Here is a 17,832-nt window from a genome sequence, read left to right as displayed (position 1 = left end):
GCCCAGTTTAGGCAAAATGACTTCCTTTTGCTGAAAGGACTGGGAACGAATAAGAGAAAACATCATGGCGAGTAATCAGTGCTCAGCATCGCTTCTAGCATCGAAACCTTCACTCATCGATAGGCCTCGCGAAGTACGAGTACCCTCGTTTGGTCATGATTTCTTTAGCGAAAATTGTTACAGTGGCTCCATAACACGGAAATGGCAAATTTCTATTCATCTCCAATTCGCAATACATGTCGCTGCCAGAGAACAGTATTGTGTAAACAGTATGTCAAAGGTAAGACACTCACCAAAAATCTTTTTCTATGAATTGGTTTTTTTTTAATTATTATTTTAACTTCATTCTCTTTCGTTTTTTAAGCTCAATAAGCCTATTATGTTTTGTAATAAACCAGTCCAATTTACTTAAGGTGCCTAATGTTGCATTGGAAATTCAAATATTTGCTTGCGTGCAAAGCACTTAAAGATCAGTTGTGTTGAACGAAAAGGTTGAAATTTGGTTGGGCAACACTGCATAGGAAAATTAAACTTTTTGCTGCAATGTGCACTCTAAAATGGAGTGGTTCTCGAATAAGCACTTGTCTCATTTCACGTTGTGAAAATTTTATAATATTTCGGCCATAAAAAAAACTTTTTCTCATAAATTAATTGTGTACCAAATCCTAAGATGAAATGATAAATCTCTGTCCGGATTTATAAAAATAATAATAGTAACAGGACTGAGTGGAATCCAGTTCGGTCTGTAATTATACGAGTGATCAACAAAATCGGATGACAACCAATTAATTAAAACTCTAACAAAATTTGAGAAAGAAACTAGACACCGCTTATATGTTTTCTTAAAAAAAAACATCAGTTAACTCAGTAAAATCCGAGACAGTAGCACTCGCACATGATATGTTCTGTCAACTTACACAGGCATGACATGTGAACTGCCCCTTTAATTTAACTGTCCAATTACACTGTCCAATTACAAGCATGACGCATACACTTTCCTATTAGTGCTCAATTTGAGCTGGTGATAACCAATCACGTTTGAGACTTTTGTTATAGTTTTGATTAAGCAATTTAGGGGGGGAAATGACTACTTCCTTATCTTCTTGAATTCTGTAAATTTCCCTAAAGTTACCCACCTTCCTCTGAATTTTTTTTCTAGGAACTAGAAATAAATGAGAGGGTATGGGAAAATGATTTTGCCAACATAAATGTATCTTTTAAATTACACCACTTGAAAACTGTCCCAATCAAGAGTGGACCATGTTGATCAAAGCTTAATATTTTTTGATGGTATGCAGATGAATTATTTTTCAAAGCTGAATGTTGAAGGCTTCAGCTAATAAGCAAGACACTGGCAAATCACAATATTTTGTGTGGCCTAAATTTTTTGAATTATTGCTATCATTGTCTGGCATTTGATGGTGAGATTGTTTTTTGTTACAGTTAATTATGTTTGGATACTGCACAGGCCCTATTGCCTTGCAGGGGTCATGAAGGAAATCAATTGGAAATAAGCTACCCTTAAATTCCTCAACTGGATCCTGTGTGATTTAAATAATGTGGTTTAAATTTATTATTTGTTGGTTCAAAACGTATTTTATTAACCCATGTATTCAATGTTATTTTTTCTTTGTCCACTACTCACTATTATGGTTTGAAACATACCAAAATAAAAATCAATCTGGTCTTATATGGATAATTGCCTTGTTAACCCTCTTAACTTCCAAGATCTGATTATTAATTCTCCTCTCTTCCTGTTACAAATGTTTTTGTGAATTAGTTATGAGAACTTAATATAAGCTTAAGATAACAACCTCTGCCTGTTAAGTTTGAGAATTCCCATGACCTGTTTGCTGGATAATGGTGGCTGTTATAGGGAGAAGTTACATGTTAATCACTTCAGGTTCAAAAAGTAAAGCAAATTCAAACAGATGATTTGGCTGATATATTCAAACACCTTGAAATGTTTCTAAATAGGTGACTACTGCACAAAGATTAATGATGTCTGTTAAGGATACTGGTTGAAGCCCAATTTTGATCAGTTTTTATTTGTCTCTTTTTCTTAGTTACGAACTTAGTAACAAGGTTTTCTTATTTTCTATTGTTTTTTTAACCCAATTTTTCCAAGGTCACCATGCTCATTTAAAAGCTAACTCTTTTAAGTTGTTTTCCCTTTGATTTCATGTGATCTTGTCAACCATGTACTTTGGACATTTTTTGGTTTCTTAACCTTTGGCCCATCAGGACTGATATTTTATGATTGTTTGGATTGTTGATAGATTTTTATTGTTTTGAATCTCTTTGTTCATTTAATCAATTGCCGCTAGCTGTCAACTTTGGTTTTCTGTGGTTTACCAATTGTCACAACCTGTAAAATAGTCCCACTCATTACTTGTGACGTAAGCCTAGTATCCATTTTGTTTTTTTTTTTGGAACTTGGCAGTTATTACAAGCCCAGAAATATAAGTCTTCTTGATTAGGCAGCAGCTCTCATGGCATTTATCTGGGAAGAACTTTAATTTATAAAACCAAAATAGTGTTGAGATGGCCTGAGGAGTGCTTGACTCATGATACAATGTTATTTACTGTTTGGGAACTTGTATTGGGAAAACTTGTGACCTAAGTCTTCAGTATTGCCAAGGGTTGATCATGGACAGAGCTGACAATAACTTGAATTTTTCTGGAAATATGTCTTAATTTTTTTTCCTCAGGGAAAGCTGGATTATGTATATTCATGATACATTTTTGTACAAAACTGCAACATTGACTCAAATTTTGAGCCATCCACAAACCATTCATAAATCTGCACAAGTCATCCAGGGACATCACTCTAAACTGATAATCATAGATTAAGCAAAACATTTGTTTTGAACTACTTAAAATCAGCTGAATTAATTGATTCATCAATTTAGTTCTTGGAAATGTTGTTTCTTGAGAAAAAAGTTCCTGTAACCCTTTACATCCTAACATCAGTTTGCATATTCTCCATACTGATCTCACTACATTTCCTAAGGTGCTGACAAGGAGAATTTGTTTAACAATCAAGACCTTCTTTAGTTAGGTGATCATTTACTAAATATCTTGTGACCCTAATGACTCTTTAATGTGTGATTCAGGGGTGATATCTTAAGGAGAAATTAGATGCAAGTCACTTAAGAGGGTCAAACAGTTGACCTGATGAATTCTGTGAATGCAACTGTGTCATTGTTTATGAATAACATTCCACTTGCCTTTCAAAAGGGTTCATAATCTTGCAAATCTTGAGCCAGAGGAATAAAACATGGAGACATGTATCTATTTTCATTAAAACAAAAATGTTACTTACATGCACTTTTTCACCTTCTCTATTACAATTTGCCCTCTGTAAAATTTTTGAAGAGGTTTGAGTTTTATGAGCAAAAATGTTTTCTGAAAGTGGTGTAGAATCAGTTGTTGTCTAAAGCACGCAAGAAACAAGAGTTTGGTCAAACAGGCAATCACTTTGAAAGAGCAAATGTGTGGCTGACATTTTGTTAAGTTATGTTTCACTAATAATTTAGCAATGGCAGGACAAATATGTTGATACTGCATCATTTTTCATACCAGTAACCTTTAATTTTAGGCACCTAAAGGTATTGGACAACTCTGGCAGTGGTGATAGTTACTTCATAGCAACTTTACCACCCAGATGGTATCAGGAGCTCACTCCATCATTTTTTGCGGTGAGCCCCTTGATATTAATGACATGATATTTTGATTGACAACCCAGTCTTCTTTTTGAGGTGAGCCCCTTGATGTCAATGACATGATATTTTGATTGACAACCTAATCTTCTTTTTCTTCCAGACTAGCAAAGTTAACAAGAGACTTGTCTTTGCAAGAAGAGGAGCATTTTGGAGAACTTTTCCAGCAGTTTAATAAAGAATAATAGGTACATTACAGTTACCAATTTCCGTGCGCCTTACTTGAGGTAACTTTTTACCGCTTATACCTAACCCCAGTTACGCCCAGCAGTACATGTTCACCCATTAGAAAATTAATGTCAGAAGAATAGGTCCGCAATGCAAACTAGTCTTTGAAGGAACAAAGTAGCAAACAACAACAACAACAACAACAACAACGAGTGGAATGAATTAAATAAAAAAAACTGTTTGATGGGTAGTCTCAGTTCAGTGTGAATCATGACGAAAAACACTCTTAGACATTTATAGAAAGCTGTGCTTCTATTTTTGGAATAGTGTCCTAGAATTTTTGAGCAATTCGGATCGGGATACTAGGAGCAGTCCCCTTTTCAGTACACCGTCGCGCGAATTAAGCAAATCTGTTCATTGTTCTGCGCCGCGCGGAGCTCTGGGAGTGAGGCGCAAGAAAACCGAGGGAAACCAGAGTTCCGCACGACGCGCTAACTATTAATCGAAAAAGCAACGACAAAATCTCCCGATGCAAATTTACGTCAACTTCGTTGCTAAGGGTTTGTTTGCGAGGCTAATTTGCACGTGAAAATCTTTCATCTAATTTCCATTTTTCAGTTCCTCGTGGTAAAAATTGTTCCACTTCGCAGGAAAGAAAGAACAAGAAAAGCTCGCCAGTTAAACAAATTTTCCATCCAAGTGTGGCCGAAAGCATTAGGAATCTTTGCTGCTTTTACGTGGAGGCCTGGCGAGGACCTACAAGCCTTCTCTTCTAAAACGGAAAACTAGGTAAGATAAGAGTGAATTCAACTGCTCAATTTGTTTAGTACAGCGCGCTTCACGACGTAGACTGAGAGAATTCTGAAATGATTGTGTGAATTTTTTAAACTTATTTTCGCGAGAGGCAGTTCCACATCTATACCTTCATTAAACGAAAAGTTGTTCGAGAACATTTTGCAGGAAAAATTTATCGATAAATAGCAACAGTTAATCTAAACCGAAAACTGTGGCTGACGGTAAACTCAAACCGATGTTCTAAAAGAACTTATTCTCGCTGAACTGACGTTGAAGACATCTTGCATAGATGATGTTTGCAGGCAGAAAACGTCTTAAATGCTTCTTTACGAGCGTTCTTCTCGTTTAACTTTCAATAAACTGATTGCATTCGTCAACCCTTCAGACCCTAACAGTGACCAGCATGTAATTTCTCCTTACAATAATACTTATGAAACATTCACTAAGATCGTGAGAATAAAGGAAATGATCACCAACCTATGAAGCTTTGATTATTAGAGGAATTCTCCTTTTCAGCACTTAAAGGAATGTATTGGGAAAACTATGGAGAATATGAATAATGATGTAAGGCCCACGGTGTGAAGGGGTAAGACAGTTCAAAGCAGTCTCGTAAATCTCTCGAAATTCCTAACGGTGTTGTATCTTTCCCTCGCAGATGAAGCAATATGGATGAGGCGTCGTAAATCAAGCTTGGTAGTGTGCGGAAATAAAAGGGAAAAAAGGAAAGAATTACGTAAAGGTAAGCTCGTAAATCAAATTGTTTGAAAAAAATTTATAATCTGTACATCTGATTGTAATTTTAAGAGCAATGTATCGATGTATGAACATAACCATGTTGACCAGTCAGGCCAGAAATTTCGAGATAAGTACCGCGTTTTCCAGCGTAGCCAGTTAAAAGATTTCAAAGCAGTCTCGTGTGTCAAGAGCCGAGTAGAAAAATATTTCAGCAGCCTTTTTAACAATAACGAGCTCCTAAAGAATTAGAAAGAAGACAAACATTTTAATCGCTGAAAATCAATTTTACAAAGGCATTCCAAAGATCCTTCAAAATAGCCGTCAGGCCTTCTGTCCCTTGTAAAGAAGCATATTTCGGCTGTGAGATGGGAATGTTTAATCATCTGTACTTAGTTGTCATTCAGACTTAGATTATGACTTCAAAAAAAATTTTTACGAACAGCGATATGCAAATAATACAACACGTCACCTGTATTAGACGACTCTCAGATGCGGAGTTTTGTCGCTAAGAAAGAATGATTGGAATGTATACAAACTTTTCCTGCGAGGCAAGATTTCCATATAACCCCATACTTCATTATGCACGCGGTTCGTTCATGAAAGAAAACAATTCATTGCTCTTGGGACTAAGGCCTTGTTTTAGGATAGCACGGGGTTATACGAAAATATATATCTTGTTTTTTAACAGAAACTTTCTAAATAAATCTCGTTTTATTTTACCAATAAAAGAAACTATTTGCATTTTTGTTTTTTTTTTGCAAAATAATCATCGAAAGTGTTAGAATTGTTTAAAAATGTGCAGGACATGCTGTAGGTGATTGATTTCTTCTTAAATTCTCTTAAACTCAAGTGTTTGGAAGTCATTTGATCCAGGTGTCACATGCTTAAGTCGATACGGCTCCGCAAAAAAAAACATTTTTTCCAAATTTCCGTAATGTGCCTACCCAGCTAATATGAACTTTGCAGTTCTAGATGTTAATCATAACAATTGTCAACAACAAGAAAAGGTAAAAAATAACAGCCCAGAGCCAGTGAAAATTTTTTGTTTCACTTAAAAATGTTTTTAGCTCGAATGCTGGAAAGATTTCCATACAGAACCTTATACTTTATTATGCATATAGTTCTGTGAGAGAACAAGACGATGGCGCAAACAAGAGATTTCTTTCGTGTCTGATGCTTTGTTTTAGATTAATATGGGGTTGTATGGAAATCTTTCTCGACTGTATTACGTTAGGACTAAAAATAATTAATTTTCCGCGCCAGTGAAGAGACATTGCTATAATATTTGTTGAATGTGAAAAGGTTCTCGAAAACGTAATTTAGCTGCCGGATTTATGTCAATGGCCTAAAACGGAGCTCTAAAACTAGATTTGAATCCATATGAATCAATTTTTGTCGGATAATACAGTGATTTTTAGTCAGAGCCGGAAGTTTGATGAATTCTGATCACTTCCATAAAAAAGAGGAACCAAGGGGCTGCTGATTAAAAAATTCACCTGTGTGAATGTTCACTTGTGGTGATCGTGAACTCTAGACGATAAATTCAGAGAGCAAGAGGAGAAGCAAAATACTTGTATTTACCACGCTTTATCACTGTCATCACTTTTATTTGCTTAAACAAAGTTTATTTTCTTCCAATTTTAAAACGTCTGTTTGTGTTATATTTGCAGTCTTCTGATATCCTCGTGACACGCCTTGTTGATATGGGCCACAAGCTTGGAGAGCAAAGACAGGATCAAAGTGAGGGAAACGAAACTTAGTTATGGGAGAAAGACAGTTGAAAATCAATGTTAAAGGTAACAACTGTAAGCTAAACTTACCAACTAGGTTTTCCGCAGAACGAATTTGGTCACGAATTGCTGAAAAATTACGGCAAATTTCTTTGAGAACACATCACAGAACTCTTAAAGATAAGTTTTAATTGTCAGGTGATGAGCAAAATTTATGTCTCATTTCAAGTTAAGACTATTTGTGAAGGAGCTCGAGGTAATTTGGCAAAATGAACACAATCAAGTGATATCAGCAAATGTTGAAAATCTAAAAAAGTTAAGTTGTCAGGAGGGACGCTTCCAGTGACTGCTAAAAAATTCGTATTGCATCACAAGTGTAGTGAAAACGTCTAGGGACTTAAAATGCTAAGTTTCATTAAATATTTGGAAGTAATTTGGCATGACGAAATACAAAACAAAAAAAAAAACGGAAGATGTAAACAACGATTGCTTGAAAAGCTTTTCTTTGGAAAACGCTACAACGTCAATTCCACGAAATATTTTGATCACATTGATTATTACGCCAATGGCAGGTATTTTCTTTTCAATATTCGAATTATTTTGGGTTATTTTTCGTGCAGTCACTGGAAATGCGTTCTTTTAACAGAAATCTCATGTCGCAAGTTTTAAATTTCGAATATTCATTTTGAAACTATCCACTTCAAAATTCGATTATTCATCAATTCTCAATGCTATCGTCACACTTTGGTCAATTCTCGCACAGTCCAATTTTATTTTGCTCGAGTTTTTCGGTCGGAATGTTCCGACATGATTGTTTAAATATGCCATGACGACTTAGTAATTATACTTAAGTTATTTTTGCCATTTGATGTTGTAAATTTTTTCAACTTGTTTAGTTATATTCTCGAGTTAGACTTAGCGCTTTATGCTAAGATCTTGTGTGAAAATTTTTAATTTTTAGTTGAGAATTGTATTACGTGAATAAAAGAACAAACAAATAAAATTTCATTTCCACTTTATCGTCTTCTTTCTTCTATTACGTGTACAAATAAAAAAAAGAGTTGCGCTTTTAAAAGGGCCTGGTAACTAGTCAAAATATAGGCTATCTCTTTTACCTTTTTTTGCGTATGGAGGGTTGCCGAGAGGAAAAAAAGTTCTGCGGATTTGAACAGCATCTAGTATTCTAACAAAAAATATACTCGAATTTTGATGGGAGGAAATCTCTAGCATGGAGCAAGATTTTTCCCGCCAAAAGACTTAGTATATTTTTCGATCAAAACTAGACACAATTCAAAGGCACAGACTTTTTTTTTCCATGGACCATTTTCCCGCCAAAAGACTTAGAATTTTTTGCGAACATTTTTATTTTCTCAATCATTCTACTGAAAGGAAGATTATCCCGCCAAAAGACTTAGTTTTTTAAATACTGTTGGCCCTTCTAAAAGCGCAAACTTGCAATACAGAATTTCCTCGCAAACACCGCTCGACTATTCGCTTTTTTTCCCAATCAGATGAAACGTGACTAAAAAAAATCTTTATTTCAGTCAACAGAATTCTTGAACCCTCTAGTATCATCTTTTCTTGAATCTTCTTTCTTCATACGATCTTGAAATGTTTCAAATCTAAAGAAATAAAAAATGATTTAGTAACTACTTTCGGATATACTTTTAATCAAGCTACTCATTATGCCGTCTATTGGTGAGATTTCCTCCGGCAGTGTGAGCCATAACCATAATGCTAGATTGATTTTCAAGTGTCATGTTACGACACCAGACGACTAAAATTCAGTTTAGAAATCTTGGACACATTTGAAGGGGTAAATTAAAAAGATGTCAATATTAACAATTTTAAGGGTATTTTTTCTCCGTCGCGCAAAATATTCTGCTCGTCGTCAAGCTAGGTTCAGATTCAAAGAACGCAAATATCACTTGCAGTTGAAGAATCAATTCTCATTCTTCAAATAATTATGAAGTATTTCATCTATTTGAATTGAGCAATAGGTTAATTTTTTTGAGCGGTAAAATCAGTGAGACAAAACTAAACGATTCTGTTTGCCGTATACAAACATTTATACGATATAAATCGAGTCAGTTAAATAACCTTTGACGATGACGAAGCACTCCTCGTTATTTTTGTTCTCAAGTAAACAAAAGTGGATCAATGTCTAAGCAACTGCGCTACTACCCGGCCCTCCTTTAATCCAACAACAGTCAATTGAAAACAAGTTAGGGCATGTGTTAGGTTATGGGAGGGTAGGTGCGCAGTTGCCTAGACACTGACTTTGATCCACAAAAGTATACCAGGGAGGGGTAGGTTAAAGTCACCCCTTGTCACTTTGCCATGGAAACTTCTCTTGGTGTCTTCCTCGTACGACTTTGTACATTGATAGTCGTTTTACAAGTTTTCATAAGTTTCCCTTAAAGACATTACCCGTCTTGTAATGCAATAGAGTGTCAAAGAAGAAAATGCCTACAATTGTTGTTCAAAACACAATTGAGCAAATCCTTTATGTCTTTTCTCAATTCAGACGTAATCTTCCTGACGAATTCTTGTTCACTAAATTTTAATCTTCTTTTGTTTTTCCTTCCCTCTGTTCAATCTTCGGATTTGGAAATAATTCTTTTAAAATTGTATAGGAAAATTCATTACTTGACGAAGGAATTTCGAGTTAAATTGTACGCGAAAACCGATATCGCACGAATTACGAAGCTTCACATGCTTCACTAATCATTTGCTCGAGGAGGAAAATAATTTACACCTTTTACTTCTTTCGTGGCAAAACTGAAAGAAATGAAGTGTCCAAGCGAAAGCACTGAACGTTTAACATCGCGATTAAAGGTATTTACTTCTTCTGTTTATATGACAATCGACCCTGGCACTTCTTCCGTCGTCGCTTCTTCGACTTGTTTGGTTGAGCTTTTGCTTACCATTTTCAGGGCCGCGTTCACAGGATTTTCTCGCTTTCTCGTTGCCGCGAGCGAAAGAGGTTTTTCAGTATGCCTCTCCAAGAATTTGCAGTTCATTTCATAACAGGGAAGAACCTCTGGCTCACGTTGAAAAACGCTTTTATTTGCTTTTGGCTCTTCAAAAGGTGATAATGGTTTTGAAAATACTTTAAAATGACATCGTAGAAAACTTTGTTACAATTTGAAAGTAGTTGTTATGTTTATGTAGATGCGAAACAATATCACTTAGCCTCTTTTCAACTCGCAATTCCACGCTAAATGCTTCGCTTCGTTTACCAATCAGAATGCGAGATTTTATTCAATTATGCGATTTAGAGTAAAACACCACAGTGCGACAAAGATTAAGAAAGATAAGCTCCAACCGTCTCTAGAAAAACCTGGACAAGGAAATAAATAATAAACTGACCTGTACCGACTGTATCTGTTTCCATGGACTTCATCTTGTTCCCGATCCATTGTCATCCTTCTTGTTTTATGATTACCTTAAAAGTGATATAGAAACAATTTCAATGGCGATGAACAACCGGTTAAAATCAGGGCAGAGAAGTTTTAGCGTTTCGCCACACAGCAGTAAAGTTTATTGCTGTAGCGGGCTGGCTCTGAGAAAGAATCGGAAATTTTGGGATTTTTTTGGGAGAGGGGAGAGGGGCATGATTCAAATTAAGTTCTCAAAACAAAAGTCATTCCTTATATCTTTTTGTTTTGCTTTAAAGACACATTAGAGTTATATTAGGATAGCCAGAGAAAGACAGAGTGGCTCACCCTGTACTGGCTGAGCCACAGTACTAGGAATTTTGGGTGACATTTTAACAGTGGGTTGAATGGTGCGTTATTGTTTTTACCCCGTAGTTTTTGAGACGATAACTAAACTCAAAAGTATTCATAGGCACTCCCCCAAAAATATTGCCCACTTTTCCTCACAAGTCTAGATGCGTTCAAAAATTTCAAATTTAAAAATATAATAAAAAAGAGTTAAAAATTCCTGTCGAATGAAATATTTTATGTTAAAATTAAAATACCCCCGGCATACCCCACTCCCCAAGAATACCTAATTACAATTGATCATTTCTAAAAACAAGTGGCTGGTGTACTAGTTAAAATTAATCGATTTAAAACTTTATGGGCCGATCATTTACATGAGTTCTAACGAAAACCGCGGTTTTATGCGAGCAGTGCGCCTCAGGAATGCTCTATAAGAGAAGTGATGTCGTTCCACAATTATCTTCCTGCCTTCCTGACATTGATCTTACAAATAACTATTCAGATAATAGGTTCGGCCAAATTGAAGATGGCGGTTTTGTTAAACAGCGACTAACCTTTGACTTAATGACCAGCCCTATATTTCTTAAAATGTGATTTAAAAGTAGGTAGTAGAGGTGCGTTCCTAACAGATGCTGGAAGGCTCGATGCAGCGATGGGAAAAGCCCGATCCCCATATCATGATAATATTTGTTTGTTTCTCTCTCCGTTCAGTTGTTTACTTATATCAAAGAATTTCCGAGGTCTACTCAAATAATATTTAAGCAATAGCAGTACACTAATTATAAAAATATGTTTTCCCAGAATTACGATGATGCATACAAGTAATTTAATTATGAAACCTCTGCAGTTACTAAGTATCGCTATTTCGATATTGTTTGTAACGGATAGAGAGAATAGCTGACGCCAGTTAAAGCACGCAATCTTGTAGGTAAATTGTATATTATGAACAGCAAAGAAAGAAGCTGAATCACTAACATGAGTTCAACGAAGACTAAGCTTAAGTCTTCCCATGGTTTAAAACTGTACGTTGACCTGTCATCGCTAGCTGCAACCTGTGTGCGAAGACCGTTACTCACCAAAAGTCGACATTCAAGATACCAAAATGTTTTAACTTCTACCGTCAGATGTTCTAACCGTCTAAGACATGTAAGATGAGAGGTTTCCGTCCAAAAGCTGCAGTTTAAGGCTTTAAACCAGACAGGAAAGCATAATTCTGACTCCACGTGTAAAGATCCTGACACAAGTACGATGAATACTTAATGATCACAAGTAGATTTGCAATTCAATTCTAGCTATCCGCGTGCCTCACAATCAGTGGGTAAAATGACACCTTGAGGAGTGGGGCAGAATGTTTGATTTCTGGTAGTAACATTTTTATATCAGACGTCTAAGATTTATGTGCGGCAAGATATTTCTAAGTACGAATAAATGTCTTTCTAAAGGTTGCCCTTTTTCTCACGTAAAATAGCAAATCTAAAGATTTGAAGGCGACTTAGCCAAAATGATATAAGAGAAAACATAAAATAGTAACAATAATAATAATAATGATAAAAATAATGATGACGATGATAGTGATGATGATGATAACAGTCATGAACCGGCAAACATTCACACGATGAGAGTGATGGAAATGATCGACAACAACTTCTCCTTGTCGGCATATGTAAACAATCCTTTAATACATTTTTAAACGCCAATAAATCGAGGAACACTGTACAGCAAATTAATGAACGTTTACTTTCATCACGACCAAAGATACAAAAAAATCACAGATGTAAAATAATTTTCCGTTCATCTGTACAACAACGAGTTAACTCACCAATGGATAATTTTTTTCGATCTTCCTTGACCTTGTGCAAACTTGAATCGTCACGGCATCTTAAAAATAATCTCTAGATAATCTCTAGATAAATAATAATAATAGCTAGATAATCTCTAACTGCTACGTTAGTTTCTTTCACACTCTTTCTTTCCTTAGTTTGTCTGACCGCTACGTTAGTCTCTCGCGCACTATTTGTTCTCTGGTTTGTCTGTTACGTTAGTATCTCGCGCACTATTTGTTCCTTCGTTTGTTTGACTGTTACGTTGGTATCTCGCGCACTAATTGTTCCTTGGTTTGTTTGACTGTTACGTTAGTATCTCGCGCACTACTTGTTCCCTGGTTTGTTTGACTGTTACGTTCGTATCTCGCGCACTGTTTGTTCTCTGCTTTGTTTGACTGTTGCGTTAGTATCTCGCACACCATTTATTCCTTGGTTTGTTTAACTGTTACGTTAGTATCTCGCGCACTATTTTTTTCTTTGTTTGTTTGATTGTTACGTTAGTGTCTTGTGCACTATTTGTTTCTTGGTTTGTTTGACTGTTACGTTAGCATCTTGCGCAGTAATTGTTCCTTTGTTTGTTTGTCTGTTACGTTAGTATCTCACACTTTATTTGTTCCTTTGTTTGTTTGACTGTTACGTTAGTATCTCGCGCACTATTTGTTCCTTCGTTTGTTTGACTGTTACGTTGGTATCTCGCGCACTAATTGTTCCTTGGTTTGTTTGACTGTTACGTTAGTATCTCGCGCACTACTTGTTCCCTGGTTTGTTTGACTGTTACGTTCGTATCTCGCGCACTGTTTGTTCTCTGCTTTGTTTGACTGTTGCGTTAGTATCTCGCACACCATTTATTCCTTGGTTTGTTTAACTGTTACGTTAGTATCTCGCGCACTATTTTTTTCTTTGTTTGTTTGATTGTTACGTTAGTGTCTTGTGCACTATTTGTTTCTTGGTTTGTTTGACTGTTACGTTAGCATCTTGCGCAGTAATTGTTCCTTTGTTTGTTTGTCTGTTACGTTAGTATCTCACACTTTATTTGTTCCTTTGTTTGTTTGACTGTTACGTTAGTATCTCGCGCACTATTTGTTCCCTGGTTTGTTTGACTGTTACGTTAGTATCTCGCGCACTAATTGTTCCTTGGTTTCTTTGACTGTTACGTTAGTATCTCGCGCACTACTTGTTCCCTGGTTTGTTTGACTGTTACGTTCGTATCTCGCGCACTGTTTGTTCTCTGCTTTGTTTGACTGTTGCGTTAGTATCTCGCGCACCATTTATTCCTTGGTTTGTTTAACTGTTACGTTAGTATCTCGCGCACTATTTTTTCCTTTGTTTGTTTGATTGTTACGTTAGTGTCTTGGGCACTATTTGTTTCTTGGTTTGTTTGTCTGTTACGTTAGTATCTTGCGCACTAATTGTTCCTTTGTTTGTTTGACTGTTACGTTAGCATCTTGTGCAGTAATTGTTCCTTTGTTTGTTTGTCTGTTACGTTCGTATCTCACACTTTATTTGTTCCTTTGTTTGTTTGACTGTTACGTAAGTATCTCGGGCACTATTTGTTCCCTGGTTTGTTTGACTGTTACGTTAGTATCTCGCGCACTAATTGCTCCTTGGTTTGTTTGACTGTTACGTTAGTATCTCGCGCACTACTTGTTCCCTGGTTTGTTTGACTGTTACGTTACGTGCACTAATTGTTTTTTGGTTTGTTTAACTGTTACGTAAGTATCTGGCGCACTATTTGTTTCTTGCTTTGTTTGACTTTTACGTTAGTATCTTACGCACTACTTGGTCTCGGCTCCGTTCGACTGTTACGTTAGTATCTTCTGCACAATTTGTTTCTTGTTTGTTTGACTGCTAATTTAGTGTATTGCGCACTCTTTGTTGCCAGTATATTCGAATGTTACTTTACTTTCTCGCGCACCTGTTGTTTCTAGCTTCGGTAAACTGTTGTGTTAGTAACTTTGTTCCCTGTTTTGTTCGACTATTACTTTGTAGTCTCACAAACTGTTTGTTCCCGGGTTTGTGAGATAATTTTGTCAGTATCTTTTACAACTGACGATGTGGGTCGACCGAAAATTGTTCATTTCCGAGATGGTTGGGTGATGTAGACCGTACGACGTTTTACAAAAAAGTGTGGTTAACGATAATTACTCTGGACAGTAATAGCGATTTTTCTCTTCAATGCACTTGTCGACTACTTCCGTACCTACCTTTAAGTGATTTCTGTACTTACTGTCGCGATGCTTCCCGAGTTCGCTATCATAGATGTTCCATTTAAGTATGACATTAGGAGCATCATATATTTCCTGTTAATTCACACGCGGTGTCTTATCTGACAGCGAACCGCAGACCATTTAGAGGCAGGTGACTATAAAAAGGTGTAGCTAAGAAATTTCCGACATGGAAGACAAATTGAGATATTTCATAGAACGCTGCCAGCATGTAAAATTCAAAGCTTTAAGAGTTAAACCGGCCTCAAACCATTATCACCCACTTTTTGTCGCAACATGCTTTTTTTATGCAATTTGAATCCTTGTGGTTCTCTCCAACCCAGGAAAATGAAGTAAGTAAAGACAAGAATAAAGGGGGTAGGTTTTAAAAAAAAGTGGTGCTGGGTCGGTGGGTCAGAGCGAACGACGAAGGGCTAACGCTCGAAACTTCAGTTTTGAAACTCTTTACGATGGCCAATTTACGTCATCAACTCAGTCCATCAAACCAAATTACCTTGCTAAGCAAACAAAAGCCTACGCCAGCCAAATGAAAGTTAGCCGGCATAACACAGTTTAATGTTTAGTTAGTTGTTCTAGCCCGCTTGAGAATTAGACTGTCTGTTATCATTTTAATAAAATATCTCAATTGAAGGGCCTCCAATAGCAGCTATGCCGAAATAAAAGCTAATATTCTCTATCATGTTTAATTGAACCTGAAATGCACGAATCTTCATATTCTAAGCAGGCTACAAATTTCTGATGCCTGCGAGAGGAGGAGATAGGAATTCCGTTGACAAAGATCATAAAGTTAACTACGATGAGTGACAAGTTATAAGCTCTCTAAAAGCTGACACCAATTTCCCATAGGTGTAACAATATTGAAAAATAAACATTGCTTCTCTACGGCTTCTTGAAGAAGCCCTAATTCTCCCTTATGTCTGTTTACACTGTATTTACAAACAAGCTAAGATCTTCGGAAACAGGATTGCTAGAAATAGCTATTTTGTACCACTTCTTCATAGAGAGGATCAGGCAATGAAGGTTAATGGCTCATATTTCAATTTATATGAACTAAAACCTTTTAATCCTTAACTATGGTGTTTACTTGCGCTCTTTTTTCCCCACAATTTCAAAAGAACCATGTTTTATTTAGAGCGACAAAGCAACACTAATTATGAATGTGAAATGCGATTTCGGTTCCGAGACATGTTCCGCAGAACGTTAATGATTGAGTGTCTCATGTTTCTCATCCTCCAGCAGTAAATTATAGGGTTCAGGGACGAGTTGAGAAACAATAAAGTCAAAGATACTACCCAAAATCTCTTTGTGACGACACTTGAATTTTCAATCCCCATGCAGATTATAAAGGGCGAATAACATGCTAGTAACAAAATGTACACGTAAAAGACACTGACAGCTGAATGAACTAGTTTTGTAAAACGAGCCATTTCGGAAGTTTGTTCCACTCGTCGTATTTGTAAGGACTGAATCTGATTTTTGTGTCGCCGTGCAATGAAATAAATCCTGCTATACAGCACAATAGTGACAATGAAACCAAAAGCTCCAGTAACTGCAACAATTAACCAAATAGTATCGAAAGAGGCCCACAATGCCATCAAGGAAACGAATGCATTTAATACCCAAATTGAGATCACCACAGTAACAACACGCTTGTGAGTCACAAGTTCCTGGTATCTGAGATGCAGATGAACAGCTAAGAACCTGTCTACACTCACAGCGACAACACTCAGGAACGAAGCTTGAGAAAATGTGAGACCAATTCCCACGAAGGCCTTGTATGTGCTGCATTTTGGATCGTTCAGTTGTAACCACTTGACAAGGAATGACGTGTAAAATGGTTGAACAATGAAACCAACACCAATGTCGGAAACAGCAAGACTCAGCAGCAATGTTCTCAATGTCCTGGGTAACGACGAGGTTTTTCGCACCGCGTAGATTATCAAAATGTTCAACATGATGGCGGTGTAGGTTAATAAATTGTTGAAAATACAATTGGCGATGTACGTCGATCGTAAATCTTTCATGTCCAAGATGGATAGGCTATACCTAAACCCCATACAAATAGATTCGTTCATGGTGGTTTTTGGGCCGTAAACCATGTTCTTTCTTCTCATGACATCTATTACCTCTTACTTTCTGTACTATTTACCTCCCAAGACCGCATTTAAACGACGTTCTATTTAAGTAAGAAATTAAAATCTATCGTGACATTTCCTGTCGTTGAACATGTGTGTTCCCCGTTGCCTACGGATTGGAACTGTGAGACAGGTGTTCGCAAAAAACACGAAGCTTGCTAATTTCTAGTAAAAAAATTGATATTTATTTGAAAGCTTCAATAAACTAAATTCTAAGGCCAAACTCAAAACCATGGACCGAATACGGAACAAAAAATAAGCTAATCCACTTGAAATTTTAATCCACTGTGAGAGACCCTTTTTAAGGGTCATTTTGTTCTTAATACATGCATTAACAGCAATAAGTACTAATGAAAAACTAGCCGAATATAATTTCCATCAACTGAAGCAAAAACTCTCAAGAAATATACGCAGTTCAGTAAAGGTCAGTATCATCTGCGAATTTTCTGGTTTAAACTGGCCCAAGAAGGACGGTAAAGTTATCATTGACTTCAGGCCGCCTAACGCCAAGGTGTAACAACAATGGAAAAGAAGGAATTTGACATATATAAATGTGGCTGAAATCAGTCGAACAGCTCGGTCAGAGATAGCTTTTTCTTTAACTCCTTAGATAAATAATGACGAGTGTTGCTTTCTAAAAGCCATGCAAATAAGATGTTGACAAAAAAAAAACAGATTCCCTGAGGCAATCGGGAAAATCCACAACTATCATCCTAAATTAAATAAATATTTTAATCCATAACTCATATGTGAAGTTAGCTTTTCCTTTTC

At 36.4% G+C, this 17,832-nt stretch overlaps 1 protein-coding gene and 2 long non-coding RNA genes across 6 annotated transcripts; 1 reads left to right on the top strand and 2 right to left on the bottom strand.

Annotated features, from left to right (window-relative positions):
- Nucleotides 1-62: 62 nt before the first annotated feature.
- On the top strand, nucleotides 63-8,148 carry LOC131782858 (uncharacterized). 4 transcript variants are annotated; one of them, XR_010718498.1, is made up of 6 exons: nucleotides 63-280; nucleotides 3,602-3,701; nucleotides 3,826-3,949; nucleotides 4,509-4,679; nucleotides 5,341-5,424; nucleotides 7,091-8,148. It is a non-coding gene; the product is annotated as an uncharacterized lncRNA (long non-coding RNA). The 4 variants fall into 4 exon arrangements; XR_010718500.1 differs by lacking the exon at nucleotides 3,602-3,701 and having other exon boundaries at nucleotides 3,826-3,910; nucleotides 4,541-4,679; XR_010718499.1 differs by lacking the exon at nucleotides 3,602-3,701 and having other exon boundaries at nucleotides 3,826-3,910.
- A 484-nt stretch (nucleotides 8,149-8,632) lies between these two features.
- Nucleotides 8,633-12,098, bottom strand: LOC136282912 (uncharacterized). Its single transcript, XR_010718502.1, has 3 exons — nucleotides 11,955-12,098; nucleotides 10,523-10,598; nucleotides 8,633-8,772 (listed from the first exon to the last, which is right to left on the bottom strand). It is a non-coding gene; the product is annotated as an uncharacterized lncRNA (long non-coding RNA).
- Nucleotides 12,099-16,077: 3,979 nt separating this feature from the next.
- On the bottom strand, nucleotides 16,078-17,001 carry LOC131782987 (adenosine receptor A2b-like). Its single transcript, XM_059099729.2, has one exon. The coding sequence runs from the start codon at nucleotides 16,999-17,001 to the stop codon at nucleotides 16,078-16,080; it is 924 nt and encodes a 307-aa protein (XP_058955712.2).
- Nucleotides 17,002-17,832: the final 831 nt, after the last annotated feature.

Source organism: Pocillopora verrucosa, chromosome 8 (genome assembly GCF_036669915.1).
Source record: "Pocillopora verrucosa isolate sample1 chromosome 8, ASM3666991v2, whole genome shotgun sequence".
In the NCBI taxonomy this organism is placed as follows: domain Eukaryota; kingdom Metazoa; phylum Cnidaria; class Anthozoa; order Scleractinia; family Pocilloporidae; genus Pocillopora; species Pocillopora verrucosa.
This window is presented reverse-complemented; position numbering and strand designations above follow the sequence as displayed.